Here is a 16,840-nt window from a genome sequence, read left to right as displayed (position 1 = left end):
ACTGAGTAGAGAAGTGATATGATCAGAAATGTGTTCAAGGTAAGTCACTTTGGCAGCTATGTGGAAGATGGATTCGAATGGGGAGATACTGGAGGCAGGGACACCAATTAGAAAGCTATTGTAATGCTACAGGTGAGCATTATGAGGGTCTGAACTAATATGGCAGCCATCTGGGTAATGAGAAGATGTTGGATATGAGAGAAGCTATGGAGGCAGAAGCAAGATTTGGCAGCTAACTGAGGATGTGAATTGAGGGAAAGTGAAGAGTCATGACTAATACCGAGATTGTGAACCCAGGAATTGGAAAGATGATGGTGCTCTCAATAGAAATAGTGATATTCAAGAGGGGATGGGTAGGTGGTTTGGAGGCAAAGATAATGAGTTCAGTTTGGGAACACTGAGTTCTTCAACAAGCTTCAAGACTTCAAGTAGCCTTCAGGACATGTACTTTAAAATGTCAAACAGGCAACTGGTGATTCACAACTAGAGGTCAGGAGAGAAACTGGAATGGATATATAGATCTGTGAGTCATCGGAACAGACATGGTAATTAAACCCATGGGAGCTCGTCTGAGGAGCGACATTTGCTATGTAGGTGTTTTGAGCTGGGTCTACGCAGGTCAGTCCTCTAGGAGTTTAGGCTTAGTAATGGAACAATATGAAGCACTCATAGATCGTTCATTAGTTAACAAAAAGAGATTTACCGAGCCACCACAGCAAGAGAAAGACACTCAGCAAGGACAGGTGCTCAGGACAGCTCAAGCTCATTTAGCTGTGTTGCTCCTTGCTTCAGCTGCCCACTGTTTTCCACCAGCCAAGTATCAGTGCACACCAGGAACTTCCCACAGCTGCTTTGCACTCAGGTGACCAGAGAGTAATGCCAATAGCCAGAGCCTTTAATCCCTGAGCCAGCTAAGTTTCAAGGATGGTCTCAATACCAGTTAAGGAAAAACTATCCTAACTTCCATGAAGGTAGGGGTTAGGATATTGTACCACACTGGCTGCACTGTCCCCCTGAGGTTGAGATGATGACTAGTGATTCTTTGCCCAGAACCACCACACCATCATCGGTCCTAGCCACACTGCTCAATTCTCTTCCAAATCACTCTCCACACCAGCTACCTTGCCTGTATGTTTCCCTTCCCGTTAGAATATAAGCTTGAGAGTAGGCCATTTTGTTTTTGTATCCCCAGTGTTAACACAGCGCTAAACACATAATGCTTAAGTAATGCTTTATCTGTAGGCTAGATTAATTTTTCCTTAAATGGTATTGGAAACATCCTCAAAATTTAATTGGTTCAGGAGACTAAAGCTTGAGCCATTGACATAGCTTTCTGATATCCTAAGTACAAAAGTCATCTCACAGGGGCAGCTTTGTGGTGCAGTGGATACAGCACTGGCCTTGAAGTCAGGAGGACCTAAGCTCAAGTCCAGCCTCAGACCAAACACTTGACACTTACTAGGTGTGTGACCCTTGGCAAGTCGCTTAATCCTAATTGCCTAAAAAAAGGGGGGGGGGAAGGCAACTAGGTGGTGCAGTGGATAGAGCACTGGCTCTGGATTCAGGAGGACTTGAGTTCAAATCTGGCCTCAGACACATAACACTTACTAGCCGTGTGGCCCTGGGTAAGTCACTTAACCCCATTGCCTAACCCTCCCCCCAAAAAGAAAAAAAAAAGTCAGCTTACAAGGAGGTAAAAGTTGCTCTGTCCCGCTTGCCTGGTATACCAGGATGGTCAGTGCAGAGGCAGAGAAGCTGGCTCAAGTTGGTTAATTCCACATCCTTGCTCAGTATTATTTCTGTGCTATGGCTAAGTATATCTCTTTTTATTAATCGTTAGATGGGGATGTATGGGATGTTCAGGAGGACTAGCACCTCTAGTGTGAGGGCTTGCTGAGTCCTTTTCAGGGCTGCTCGTCCACCTTTAGTGTTCACCTGATTCACCCAGCTCTCACCTGTGGCTCCAAGAAGCTGCAGCAGGTGTAGAAGCCACAATCTGGTAAAACATCTGGGCAGATGGGCTAAACCAGGTTAAGGGTAACCAACAGGCTTCCAACCTGTCAGTGAGTTAGGGGGATGCCTACCCCAAGCATATGAAGACTTCTCTGGCACAATGGCTGGATGAGAACAATTTGTTTCAAAGGCCACGAAAGGTGGCTGAAGCACACGTGGAGCTATGGAGCAAGTAGAGCTTGGTCAGACATTGAAGATGCTTAGGTCATCCACTGGATCCTGGGCTGTCTTCAGCCATCTTGACTTTTGTCTTGCCACTGGACTTCAATGACTCTGGAAGAGAGAGTGAGGCTGATGACTTTGTGCAACTCTGCCTCACTTCAATCCAATTCGAGAGTAAATCAAAACATCACTCTGTGATGTCATTGGAACTCTTCAAAAATGAAGGATGAACAATTATTAGATGATCCACAAGTGTCTCATCTCATTGCACTTCCAAATGTGACATACCAAAGTGGCCTGAATCAGGTCCAACTTATAACAGAACTGATGAGGTTGCCAAATGAAAGTTTAGAGAGAAAGGAAGTCCCAGGAGAGAGTCTTGTACCCCTACAGGTACACTCACTGTTAGGAGGCATGACATATTTAGTGAGCCAGCAAAAGAGGTTGAAAGTCAGTCAGACAAGCAGGGGAAGAGCTAAAAACCCAGAGAAAAGAGAGCATTCAGGAAGAGCAGTCAAAAATGTCAAATGCAGCAGAAAGATCAAGAAGGATAAGGACTGAGAAAAAACCATCATATTTGGCAATTTAGAGAACACTGGTAACTTTGGAGAGAACAATTTCAGTTGAGTGATGAGGTCAGAAGCCAGAGTGCCGAGTTGAGAAACAAGAGGGAGGAAATAGAGGCAATGAGTGTAGATAGCTTTTTCTAGGTGTTTGGCTGAGAAAGGGAGAAATACTATAGGAATATAACTTAAGAGGATGATAAGGTCTAATAAAGGTTTTTTGGTTTGTTTCTTTGGTTTTTTTCTTAAGGATAGGGGAGACTTGAGCATGTTTGAAGGCATGATGAAGGAATGTGTAAATGAGAAAATGAAGATTACAGAGTGAGGGGCAATGACTGAGAGGGCAATCTGCTAGAGAAGAGAGGAAGGGATGGGATAAAAATCACATGTGGAAGAGTTGGCCTTAGAAGGAAAAGGGCTACCTCATTATTGGAGACTGGAAAAAAAGAGGAGAGAACCACCTTCCCTGGCCACATATTAAACATCTTGGTATACTGGTTAAGTAAGTGGGGGAGAAAGAGCAACTCTCATCCCCTCATGGGCTGGCTTTCATACATAGGACATAAGAAAGCTATGCCAATGGTCCAAGCCTTAATCTCCTTTGCAATGAAAAGAAGTGGAGAAGAGAGAGCTCATAGGAAATGCCCCCTACTTTCTCAGTAAAGTACAAGACAAGTCCTCAATTGAGCGAGGAAAAGATATGGAAGGTTTGAGGAGAAAAGGTTTTAAATAACCTTTTTAACAAGTGGGATAGGGAATCAGTTAGGGAGGAGTAAAAGTATTCCTTGCTAGAGTGAGGGCCCAAATGAGGTTAGATAACAAATTTGTAAGTGGATGCATTAGGTTAACTGGCTGGACTTTCTCCAACTTCATTCAGCAGCAAGTTAAGTAGAGCAAGGCAGAGTGGGGGCAGTAATCAGAGTTTCAGTTTGGCAAGGCATAAGTGGAAATAGGATAGGATGGAGCACAAGGAATTTGAGAATAGAAGACAGTATGGGGTTGAGATGGTTAATGAGAATTGAGATTGGAAAGGGAGGAAAGTCAAGTTAGAACAGGGTAACAGCCTGAGAAAGTCCAGAGGGATTAAAGGGCACAATGAAGACAAAGAATAGGGGGGTTATGAGGGGCAAGTCAAAAGGAAAGGTGAGATGATAGGAGGTTATGATCAGACAGAGGTTCGCCAAATTTTTTGATCATTGAAATTGAATACTTATAGGTGATTGTGAGATCTGGGATGCTACCATCACTGTGTGTGGCTAAGGAAGAGTCAAGGAATAGGTTATGGAATTTGAAGAGACTAAGAAACTGGGATGTCAGAGTATTTAAAAGAATGTCAATATGTGTTTTGAAGTCTCTTGTGGCAGGAGTTGTGGAGAAGACAGACAGCCAGGTACCGAGCTCCTTGAGACAGGGAAGAGAATGACCTCGGAGACCAGTAATAAAAAAATAATAATCACAACAATAATGATAGCTAACATATAGGTAGCACTTTGGTATTTGCAAGGTGCTTTACAGACATTATCTCATTTGATTCTCACAACAACCCTGGAAGGTAGATGCTATTTTTGTCCTCATTTTATAGATGAGGAGACTGATGCTGATAGAGGTTAAATGACTTGCTAGGGTCACATAGCTAGTAAGTGGTTTTTTGTTTTTGTTTTTTTAAGGCAATGGGGGTTAAGTGACTTGCCCAGGGTCACACAGCTAGTAAGTGTCAAGTGTTTGGTCTGTTTGACTTGAACTCAGGTCCTCCTGACTCCAGGGCCGGTGCTCTATCCACTGTGCCACCTAGCTGCCCCCTAGTAAGTGTTTAAGGAAGGATTATCATAACTTAACATCTCTCAGCCTTAGTTTCCTCATCTACAAAATGGGGATAATAATAGCACTTAACAGTGTTGTTATAAAGATCAAATGAGATAAAAGATATAAAGCACTTTGCAAACACTTAAAAATTTAAAAAACTAAAAAAAACAAATATAAATGAATGAATGAATGTGCCATATAGTATTTTTAAGAGGATAGAAAATTAAAAGACATAGCAATTCCTTAAAGGTTGAGAATCACTGCCTTAAAGCATTAACAGGATTCAAAAACACCAAGAATAAGCCACTAACTCTGCCTTTCTGGCCATGAAATATATTGCCAATTTTTAGTAAGATGTTTTTGGGCCTCAGATGGCTGAGACTGTCAAGGAGCAAAAGAAGGATTAAGAACAGAGTGGAAAAGTGAGCAAGCAAGGTAAGAGATAGCAGATGAGTCCTGGTACCCTGGAGGGTACCGGAAAACAATAACCTGACAGAAGAGAAATTTATGGCTAGGATCCCTAAAAAAGATGGAACACATGGCACTCAAGCATTTGCATCTTAGCTTAATCAGTTTGCATCCCTTATGCTCAGAAAGAAGAATGGCTAGGCTGCTGTTCTGCCATGGGGATTTTGAATCTGGAGCCCATGAATTTGTTTTTTTTTCAATATTTTGATAATTGTATTTTAATATAATTTTTTTCCTTGTAATCCTATGTATTTCATTTTGTGCAACTGACAACATTCTGAGAAGTAGTGCGTAGACTTGGACAGACTAACAAAGAGATCCATGACATAAAAAAAGGTTAAGAATCACTGCCCTATGAGTTGGGTCACTATACACTGGGCAAAGTTGAACATGCCTACCTTTTAAATTTCATGTCAGCTGGTATCGTAAATAATAGTATATGATTTTTTTCTTCAGAATAAAAAAAGGTTTCATATTAAATTATTTAGACATATACTAGTACACCTCATAATCAACTGCATTTTATATACAAATGAATTTTTAAAAAAACTTCATCAAGTCATGGAATTGGGAAGGGAACTTGGAGGCCATCTAGTCCAAATTCCCTTTCTTTTACAACATCCTTCAAAGATGATGATCAAATCTCAGCTTGAATAGGCTTGAGGGGTTTTTTTTCTATTTCTAGTTTTTTTTTCAATGATTAATTTATTCTTATAGTTCAACCTGAGCTGCACAATTTTATTATAACTGTGAATGAGGATAAAGTAGGGGTCATGTGCCAACTGAGAATTTTGACAAGGTGGCAGGTTCTGAGGAAAATAAAGTTTAGCTTCCTCAGTAGTTCCTAAGTCACTCACTCGTCCGATTTGACTCTCATCTTCTCTCTTCATTCTCCCAGAATTTATTTAGATTAAGAATGCCCATATAATATCACTCACTCAAAACAGTATTGAAGAGAAGGCACTATTTGTGACGACTCTTCTGATCACAAAACTGAAAAGTTCAACCTAAGTGATAAAACTACGTGAAAAGTCAGTGAAATGCCATGTAATAACTGATTATAAGGCAACTAGCAGTATGCAACTGGAAAATTCATTTTAAGAAACTGAAAAAGGGGCAGCTAAGTGGTGCAGTGGATAGAGCACTGGCCCTGGATTCAGGAAGACCTGAGTTCAAATCTGACCTCAGACATATAACACTTGCTGTGTGACCCTGGGCAAGTCACTTAACCCCACTGCCTTAAAAAAAAAAAACAAAACAAAACAACAACAACAACAAAAAGAAACTGAAAAAAAAAGTTACCTATTGGAACTCCAGGAGATCCAAATAGATTTACAAGTTGGAAAGCAAATCTCTGGGATAAGGGCAGACCAAAGGAGCTAGGCACAACACTTCGTGAGTCTCCACCGTCTTCAGCTTGTACGCATTGTGACGACTTGGATGCATTTCTTTTGTGGACACTGACACCAAAACTTCCAGAAAAAATATCAAAGTCAACACCAGGATGCTCAGAAGAAACTTTAGCAGATAATACAATATCAGGCTTTTGATTTGCGATTTCCAAAGAAATCAGTTCCATTTCATTCGGCCTATTTCCCACTGTCTGCGATTTAAACATCAGAATTCTTTTCTCATTTGTAAACAAAAACTTCAAAACAGCCCTTTGGGGAAGACACAAAGTCTGTCTCAGCTGACTGAATGATACATCATGAGACTGAAATTCTCCTCTAGGGTTGGATGCAAGATCTATGGGATAATCCTGGTTAAATCGTGATGGATTATTTTGGAGAGCCATCCCTTCTGGCTTATTCTTCTCTTCATGATTCACTTCTGAAATTCTGTCATGTTCTACAACCAAAACGTTTTTAAATGTGTGACTATCTGTTAACTGAGCATCTCTGTTCTCCTCTACACTAACCACAGCTTGTCTTGGCAGGTGAAAGTTTGGAGCCAAATTAAAAATCCTTTTGGGTCTTCCCTTCTTAGTAATTACTGCTGCTGATGTTTTCCTTTGGACATATATTTCAGGCAAGTTGCTTCTAAGGACATTAGTTTCTGACTCTATGAATGGAATTAGGTCTTTAGGTTTATTTGGAGAAGACGTCAGCTCCTCATTTCTTAATGCATCAGCATTCTCCTCCATCAGTCCTTGCACATGGTTTTCTGGTTCTGTGTTTTCATATCTGTGGACAAATCTCATTAGCTCCCCAGGGCCAGCAGGACAAGTCTGTCTGGAACACCTAACTTTCTTTTGTCTCTGTGGATTTATAAAGTTATGAGGCCCCTCAGGCCAACCAGCAAAAGAGGGCTGTGTGACCAAATCCCACTCCAGTTTTTCATCAGACAATGTGGCTGAGAAAAAAGCCCAACAATTTGTTTGATTCCTATTTGCTCTGTGCCCATATTTTAAATTTTCACATGAAGAGTCAAATTTTCCTTTAGTAAGCAGCATTTCTTCATCAGTGGGGCTTTCAGCTGACATGTTCTCCTCCTCTGTGAGAACACCTGTGGCCTTCGCAGATACAACTCTATCCTTAATGCCAAACACCACAGCCTTCATTTCAGAGCATTCAACACTTGGTACACAGGAATTATTCTGTCTTCCTACAAAGTTTTGAACCATTGTCTGATGATTAAACACGTATCCAACTGCATTTTCATGGGGAATGGATGTCAAGCTTAACGGATACAAGTTGTCACTTTCTGCAGTCGAGTCAGACCTTGGTGTACTTTCCAGAGTTACAGACATGACAGATTGAGCATTAGAAACACTTTCTTTTCCAAGTTCTGGTTTTAGGCTTTTATTACTTTCCTCACTGTGTTCATTTATAGAATCTGATGTACATCCCAGATCTCCAATGGACATGGACACTAAATTTCCATCATTCTCTTCTTCTGAGTAATGTCCTTCACTTTCAGATGTGCCCTCATCCTCTGGCACAGGATGATTTAGGGTTCCATATGAACCTTTCTCCATACAGTTACCATTACTATTCTTCAGTTTCCTATTTCTTCTCCTGTTTCTCCTCTGACTCGCTCTGCTAGGTTTCTGTCCAGTTTTCTTCAAATTTTCTTCTCTAAATATGGAAAATAGAAATTAGAAAATTTACAACCATGCTATTTAATTTACTGGGAATGACAAAATGGTAGTGCTTTTTTGTATCATGTGACAACATTAGCAGGTTTCCACACTATACTCATGCATAGACTTGAACAATTTATATGTTCTCAAGAAAGTAGAAATGCACATTATACACTCAAAAATTTAAAACTTAAATACAAATACAAAATAAATTTACTTTTAAAATTCTATTCTCACATATACTTTGAAGTATTCTCATATAACTTTTTAAATCAACCAATTTTATAAAATAGTTTCAATGGCAGTTTCTTGAAACAAAGAAATTCTTAGTATTGTCTCTTAATCTACCAATAAGCAATTGAGATTTCCTAATGTCACAAAGTAAATTCATTTTGGAACACATTTTGTTCATTCTCGGAACATCAGTGGCTTCCTAACAGACCAATCCAACTAAGTTCAACAACATTTATTACGTTTATAATATGTGCCAAGCACTGCACCAAGTGCTAAACATATAAAGACAAAAAAAGTACCTACCTTTAAGTAGCTCACTTTTTGACTCACAATATTAACTTTTCATATTAGTGGGTAGCCCATCCCTGCATCTGTTTCCAAAATCTGGGGTGAGCAAATAGCCTGAGTGACAACGATTCCTTCTCTGTCTAGCATACAAAAATGAATTTGCCTTACTTGACTTTTATGATGGAAGTGATTTTGTCCTAAGGGATTTCTCTTTGGTGTTACTTTCCCTTCATCCTTTATGTAAAAATGTGGTTGTCCCCACAGTGAGAAAGTAAAGAGGGATAGGATGGGGTGAGTACAGGGAATGAGCCAAAAAAAAAAAACAGGCAGAAAGACAAAAAAAAGGTACACAAGGAGGAGCAGAGAAAAAGACTAGGCTCAATGAAAGAGGGAAAAGAAAAGATAAAGAATGAAGCAAACAGACCACTGACCGTAAGAGTTGAAAAGAGTAAGCAGAACTTTACTGACCTTCAACCTGTTTTCATTTCCAGATTGTGGAGTAATTTATGAGAGGTAAAAGGTGAACAACTCAATCTTTATCTTGTAACTTATAGGAGATAAAAGTCCTATTTCCAAGTAACTGGATATTGGTTTAGAAATGTGAACACTGAAAGATAATGAACGATCTCAATACAATACTGATGAGGCTTCTGTGAGAATAGCCAGACTGGAGGGACAATTCCAAACAGCAGCAGCATCAATTATCTCAAGGGTCATTGAAGTAAATGTTTTCAACAACTAACCTCTATGAGCCTCAGTTTTCTCATCTGTGAAATGGAGTTGATAACACCTGCAGTACCTTTCTCAAAGGGTAATTGTGAAGAAAGTGCTTTACAACTTTTAAAGCACTATACCAATAGGGCAAAGATATGGTTCCCTACAGTTGGGTGGGGCTATCAGCCATTCTCACTTTCCTTTGTACTTTTTTGTGGGTGGGGGCCATTCATCCCTTTGAGTACTCCCTCAGCTGCTTTCCTCTGGGAGGGTCTGTCTGCTCCAAAAATGGCAGAGGCTTCATCTCATTACTAGCCCAGCTAGTTATATTACCTTGACACTGCTAACTCATTTATTGACTAGAGCTGGGGTTCTTAACCTAAGATTCTTGGACTTTAAAAAAAATTTTTTTATATTGTATTTTAACATAATTTCCTATTGTATTTATTTTATGTATATGTATTTATTTTGTTTTAAAGAATATTATTCTAAGAAAAGGGTTCATACGTTTTACCAGACTACTAAAGTCTGGCACAAAAAAAAAAAGAAAGAAAAGATTAAGAACCTGGTATTCATTATCTGTCCTATGAAGCTGTAAAAATGAACTTCTAATTTTTTTAAGCTCTGAGCCCCCAGTCCACAAGAGTGCTATCAAAAATGCTATCACTATCTCCCAGGAAAAAATCCTTCAAAAACTTTCCAGATATATTCCCGAATAAATATAAACAAAACAGCAATGTCTAGAGTTAAGTTTATCACAACTGCCAGCTTAAGAAACAAAATAAATGTTTAAACAAAGAGTAAACAAACTTTTAAGAAAAAGATATTCCTCCTCCCAGTTGGAAAAGGCACTGATCTCCAGTGAGGTAAGAGAGATAGCTTAATGAGAAAAGAAAAATGAATCACTACCTCGGGATCTTCACTGGGATTGGGGAAGGGTAGTCAGTAATACATCCTTCTCAATCACCTCATGCAAGATCCACCCATATAACCCGTGTCCTGAAGTCTGGCACTACTATCCAGTTCCTGTGCATTTCCATCTTCTCATTTCCATCGTTCCAGCTCCTTTGCTTTCATAGCTTCTTTGTATCTGTAGTCTTTCACAGCTTACTCTCCTAATTGGAGAGGGAGAGACTAGATACAAGATGAGCTAGGGTTTTATTATACTAGACTAGGTGGGTGGTAACAAGGAATAGTAGTGAAAGTGAAAAGCAGCAGATGCTTGAGATAGTTGCTGGGTTGGGTCAAAAGGATTTGGCAATTAATTTGAGATATGGAAGAGGCAGGGTGAGGGGAAGGGAAGTGTTAATAATGACTCTGAAGTAATAAGCTTGAGTAACTAGGAAGATGGTGGTGCCAACAGAAATGGGGAAGATAGGGAGAGGGCCACGTCTAGAAAACAAAAAGTTCAGTATTCTTCATGTTGAACTATAGGTTTTAGCTGGACATCCAGATAGAGAGATATGCAGTAGTAAAATGGAGATTTGGGACTGGTGCTCAATGGAGGTCAAGGCTGACCTAATGCATAGAGCTTTTGTTCAGTCGTGTCTGACTCTTTGTGACCCCATTTGGGATTTTCTTGGCAAAGCTACTACAGTGGTTTGCCATTTTCTTCTCCAACTCATTTTACTGATGAGGAAACTGAGGCAGACAGGGTTAAGTGATTTGCCTAGGGTCATACAGTTAGTAAGTGTCTGAGGCCAGATTTGAACTCATTAAGAGGAATCTTTCTGATTCTAGGCCCAGTGCTCTATCCACTTATACCACCTGGTGGCCCCACACATAGCATAGAGCTATACGAGAGCATATAAGTATTATAGGAGTGTACAGACAAAAGGATGGAGGACCAAGTCTGGAGGGATGCCTAAATTTAAATGCATAAGGAAAAAGTGAATAAAACTGATAAGGTTTGTTCAAATGGCTGAAAAAAAAAAAGCAATGAGAAAAGCCATGGGAAAAGAAAATACCACGTGTTAGAGGGGGTGATGAGAAATGTTTACCAGGCTGGTCAATGTTGTCAAAAGCCGCAGAAAGGTCAAGAATGAGAAATGAAAAGATGCCCTTGCAAGTTCTCAAAAATGACAAAAAATAGGAATTCTCTACGTTGGAAGGGTTGTAGAAAGACAAGTACACTAATAAACTATTTGTGGAGCTGAGAATTGGTCTAACCACTCTGGAAAATAATTAGAATTATGCAAAGAAAGTGATTTAAATATTCACACCCTTTTGGGGCATTTTGTGTGACTTTTTATTTTTGAAAAATAAAATGTTCGGCAAAAGTATATTCCTTTTCCTCGCCCTTTTGCTTGGTTGGACAAAAAATATAAAAAATAAAACAAACCTATTTAAGTGATACAAGAAGGCTAGTACCAATCCTTTTCCTATCTGGAGAATTCCATTTAACGTGAACCCCCTCCTAATATGAATGGACAGGAATTTGATATCGGATATAAATGGCACACGTATAACATATTTCATTTTCCCCCTCACAAATTTCAACCCCAGATATTTATTCAAAGAAACTACCAAATATCTTCCTTGGCTGGGTTGCAAGATATTAATGGAACTTGAGGTTTCTCTTTATCCCACTTTTTGATAGGGAGATACTTCTGTCCCCAGTCCCTATCTCCAACCCTCAACTATAGAACTGTCTGCCTGGTCCTCATTTCTGCCATTCTGGCTGACTGTTTAGCAGGGTTGCTACACAGCAGCAAAATATCCATATTCTTTTACCCAAAAATTCTATTGCTGAGCAATACAAAATGAAAGCCCATATATACTAAAGTATTTATAGCAGCACTTTTTGTAATGGAAAAGAAATAAAAAGAATATGCCCATCAGCCAGTGAACGGCTAAACAAATTATGGTACGTAAATGTAATGGAATATTACTGTGCTGTAAGAGATAAATATAATGATTACAGAGAAGCATGGGAAGACTTTTTTTAACTGATGCAAAGTGAAGTAGAACTAAGAAGACAATATACACAATAACTATACCAATGGAAATGGGGATAACAATAAGAACAAAATAAATGAAAGTGAATACTGCAAAATTATAATGACCAAACAGCCCCAAAGAAGAGACGAGAGACTGTATCTTCCTGAGCTTCTTTGAAGAAGGCTTTGGAATGCTTCACATAATGTCAGACTTTTTTGATATACTGTTTAATGATGCTTCTTTTTTATTTTTTGTTATAAGATATCCTTTTCAGAAGTGTGGGGAGAAGACACACATTAGGAAACGTAGGAGATGTAAAAACAAAAGAGAGCAATATTTACTGTTTTAAAAAATAAGCCATCATTAAGAAGGGAATAACATATATATTCAATTGGGTATGGAAATCTGTCTTACCCTACAGGAAAATAGGGGGAGAAGGGAACAAGAGAGCAGGGGAATGATAGAGAGGAGGGCAGATTGGCAAAGGGGGTAATCAGAAGTACATACTTCTGAGGAGGGACAGGGTCAAAAGAAAGAATAGAATAAATGGGAAGGCAGGATAGGATTAAGGGAAATAGAGTTAGTTTTTCACAACATGTCTACTATGGACGTGTTTTGCATAACTGCACATGTACAACTTATATTGAGTCGCTTGCCTTTTCAGTGAGGGTGGGTGGGGAGGGAGGAAGAGAGATAATTTGAAACCTAAAGTTTTAAAAACATATGTTTAAAAAAATGTTTTCACATACTACTGGGAAATAAGAAATATAGGAAATGGGGTACAGAAGTCTATCCTTTCCTACAGGAAAACAGAAGGGGAAGGGGATAAGAGAAGGGGAGAGAGTTAGAAGAGAGGACAGACTAGGGGAAGGGATATTCAGAATGCATGCCATCTTGGGGTGGGGGGAGGGGAGAGATGGGGTGAAAATTTGGAACTCAAAAACTTGTGGAAGTGAATGTTGAAAACTAAAAATAAATTTATATTAAAAAAAAATAAGCCATCAAGGGGCAGCTAGGTGGTGCAGTGGATACAGCACCGGCCCGGGAGCTAGGAAGTTCAAATCTGGCCTCAGACACTTGACATTTACTAGTTGTGTGACCCTGGGCAAGTCACTTAACTCCATTGCCTAGCAAAAGAAAACAACAACAACAACAACAAAATTAGCCATCAATAGCCTTGAAGACAGTTGGCATAAACTATGGAGAACAGCTGTCTGTAATGCTTATGTGATTCTCTGATTAGTCCATTATTTCATAGGCATAGGTACTTTCTCTCCCTGTACAAATATCAATCCACTGGTACCTTTACAACTTATGCAATTCTTCTTGATGTATTTCTATGAATCATCCATCGAGGATTTATTCCACATGCTAAAGGCCTCCCCATGGTTCTCCTATTTTTGTACACCAGTGAAGCACTTAGACCATCTATTATTCTTCACTTTTGCTACATGACCAGCCCAGTTCTTTTTCTAGGCACACAAGTCAGGAATGAGGTCTTTAATACTCCTGTTTGCAAACATAATCCTTACTGATAGTAAAACACAGCATACTTATACCAACGATGCGTTTTTCTATGTCCTTTTGGCTTACTTGCCATTATGATTTATGGTATTCTTTGAATTACAGCTTCATTGTAGCACCAAAGGAATACTCCTAATAAAAATATGGACTTTTATGACGGCAAATAGCATGAGATCACTAAAAGGGCTGTGAAAATTCCGAAATACAATACAATCTATTTTTTTCTTCCTGTTTCATTTTGCATGCAGCTCACTATTCATGTGCAATATCTGTAAAAGACATATATATTGATGGAATCATTCAATGGACTTTCCAGGCAAATAATATATTCATTCAAAAATATCTTTATTGGTGACCTTCTCACTCCCAGCATTGATAATTTACAATATATACCCTCTCCTCCACTAAACATTCCCTTCTAATAAAGTTAAGTAAAATTGAAAAAATGACATCTGACAAAGTATGCAACATTCTGGAACTAGTCACCTACCTCTCTAGTTAGTCAACAGGCATTTATTAAATACCTACTATGTGTCAAGCTTGATGCTGGATACTAGAGACACAAATACAAAGAATGAAACAATCTCTACTCATAAGGGGTTTGCATTTTACAGAGAAGAGTGAAGTGTTTTCCATCATCTATTCTATAGAAAAGATTGTTCAACTAATGCATTGTTGGTGGAGTTGTGAAATGATCCAACCATTCTGGAGAGCAATTTAGAACCATGCACAAAGGGCTGTAAAACTGTGCAAACCCTTTGACCCAGCAATACCTCTTCTAGGTCTGTATTCCAAAGAGATCATACAAAAATGGGAAAAGGACCCACATGTACAAAAATATTTCTAGCAGCTCTTTTTGTGGTGGCCAAGAATTGGAAATTAAGGGGATGCCCATCAGCTGGGGAATGGCTGAACAAGTTGTTGTATATGAATGTAGTGGAATACTATTGTGCTATAAGAAATGATAAGCAGGTGGGCTTCAGAAAAACCTGGAAAGACTTATATGAACTGATGCTGAGTGAAGTGAGCAGAACCAGGAGAACATTGTACACGGTAACAGCCACATTTTGTGATGACTGACTTTGATAGACTTAGCTCTGCTTAGCAATACAAGGATCTAAGACAACTCCAAAAGACTCATGATGGAAAATGCTATCCAGGTCCAAAGAAAGAACTATGGAATCTGAATGCAGAGCGAAGTATATTATTTGCTCTCTTTTTTTGTTTCTTCTTTCTTGTGTTTTCTCCCATTGGTTCTAATTCTTCTTTACAACAGGACTAATTTGAAAATAAGTTTAATATGAATGTATATGTTGAGCCTATATCAACTTACATACCATCTTGGGGTAGCGGAGAGATGGGGAGAAAATTTGGAACTCAAAATCTCGTGGAGGCAAATATAGAAAACTAAAAATAAATAAATTTATAAAAAAAGATTGTTCATTGCAATGAATCTGAATTTAGATGCCATTATTTTTTGTTTGATTATTGTAGTCATAGTGTAGATTGTTCTCTTGGTTCTGCTTTCTTCATTATATATCACTTCCTATAATTTTAGCCATATTTACCTGGATTTCTCACATTCAACATTTCTTATGATGTAAAATTGCCTTTGTATGCCACAATTTGCTGTCATTCTCCAGTAGATGGACATCCATTTTGTTTCCATGTTTTTGGTGCCACAAAGAATGTTGCTATGAATATTTTGTTTTATTTAGGAGCAATATACATTTGTAGACAGGACACTGGGCTTCGAGTCAGGAAGACCTGGGCTTGAAAACTGCCTAAGATGCTTACTAGCTCTGTGACCCTGGGCAAATTACCTAAACTCTTTCAACCTCAGTTATAAATAATGTCCTACGTTGATTCTCCAGGGTTCATAGTAGAAGCAACAAATCTCTCACCTTTCTTACTTCCTACATTCTAATTGAGAAACTGTAGTATTCACTTATTCATTCAACAGATATTTCTGTATAAAATGCTACAGTAAACAATGTCCTTTATTGTTGTTCAGTTGTTTCAGTTGTGTCTGACTCTTCATACCCCATTTTGGGTTTTCTTGGCAAAGATACTGGAATGGTTGGCCATTTCCTTCTCCAGCTCATTTTACCGATGAGGAAACTGAGGCAAACAGGGTTAAGTGGCTTGCCCAGGGCCACACAACTAGTGAGGTCAGATTTGAACTCAGAAAGACGAGTCCTCCTAACTCCAGGGCAGCACTGTATGCACTATGGCACCACCTAGCAGCCCCCAACAATGTCCTAGACAAGTATTAAATATAGAGACTGATTCCAGGAACGAAAATGTAAAATGATTGGGTTGTACTCAATATCCTCTAAGATCTCTTCTAGCTCTAAATCTACAAGCTCAACATCCTCCAATTGGTTTTTCTGCATGGATGACAAAGCTAGTCTATTTTGAATAATTATGGATCTGAAGAGAGTGCAGAAGCTTCTGTGGCTCCATGCAATCAGTACCATGTTATCCATGAACTCAATGACTGAAGAACCTCACCGTCAACAGGGGAGCAACCTTCTTTTGAACTCTGCATAGGAGAAGCTCCATGTCACTGGCAAACCCATTTGACGAGCATCTGTATCCCTGTCATATTTTCCTTGGCATTACTCAGTGGTCTGTTGAGCTAAGCTATCTCCATGGTTCTCTGTGACATGACATTGAACTTTAAAGGACTTTAACACAATAGTGGAGATAATTTTCACGTGAGAGATTTTGCCCAGGATCACACAGGTAGTAACATAACACTGTGCCACCTAGCTGCCTCTATGTTTGTAGGAAATTGTCTGCAAAAGCATACCCATTGCTTTCTCATCTTTTTTTTTTTTAACATCAAGGATGTCTTCAATAGATTCCTCTAGATGCTTTTCGTAAAGATTTTAGAGACAGGACAAGGAAGGTAAGTGGCTTCTGTCTTTTCAGAAACCTTTTTTCTTTCTTCTTTTTTTGGTGGTGGTGGCAAAAAGCATCTCCTGTGAACATTTCTACTCTTTTGCATTCTTCTCATCTTGCAGTCTAAAAAAATCAATCCCTG

The 16,840-nt window shown here is 39.0% G+C and overlaps 1 protein-coding gene across 5 annotated transcripts in view; it reads right to left on the bottom strand.

Moving 5' to 3' along the window:
* The window catches only part of LOC110215619 (uncharacterized), a 69,905-nt gene that overhangs the window by 12,837 nt on the left and 40,228 nt on the right, over window positions 1-16,840 (bottom strand). For 4 of the 5 annotated variants that reach the window (XR_013483066.1, XR_002326581.2, XM_078147055.1 and 1 more), the window contains exon 6: window positions 6,312-8,086. Coding sequence is in view for 2 of the 5 variants with exons in the window: in XM_078147055.1 (XP_078003181.1) it covers window positions 6,312-8,086 (1,775 nt within the window). In the remaining 3 variants the exon portion in view is untranslated. Of the gene's footprint in view, window positions 1-2,084; window positions 2,287-6,311; window positions 8,087-16,840 lie in introns of all 5 variants that reach the window. The other variant, XR_002326582.2, reaches the window with a different exon arrangement.

This window comes from Phascolarctos cinereus, unplaced genomic scaffold (genome assembly GCF_003287225.1).
Source record: "Phascolarctos cinereus isolate Bilbo 61053 unplaced genomic scaffold, phaCin_HiC Scaffold_726;HRSCAF=1367, whole genome shotgun sequence".
NCBI lineage: Eukaryota > Metazoa > Chordata > Mammalia > Diprotodontia > Phascolarctidae > Phascolarctos > Phascolarctos cinereus.
This window is presented reverse-complemented; position numbering and strand designations above follow the sequence as displayed.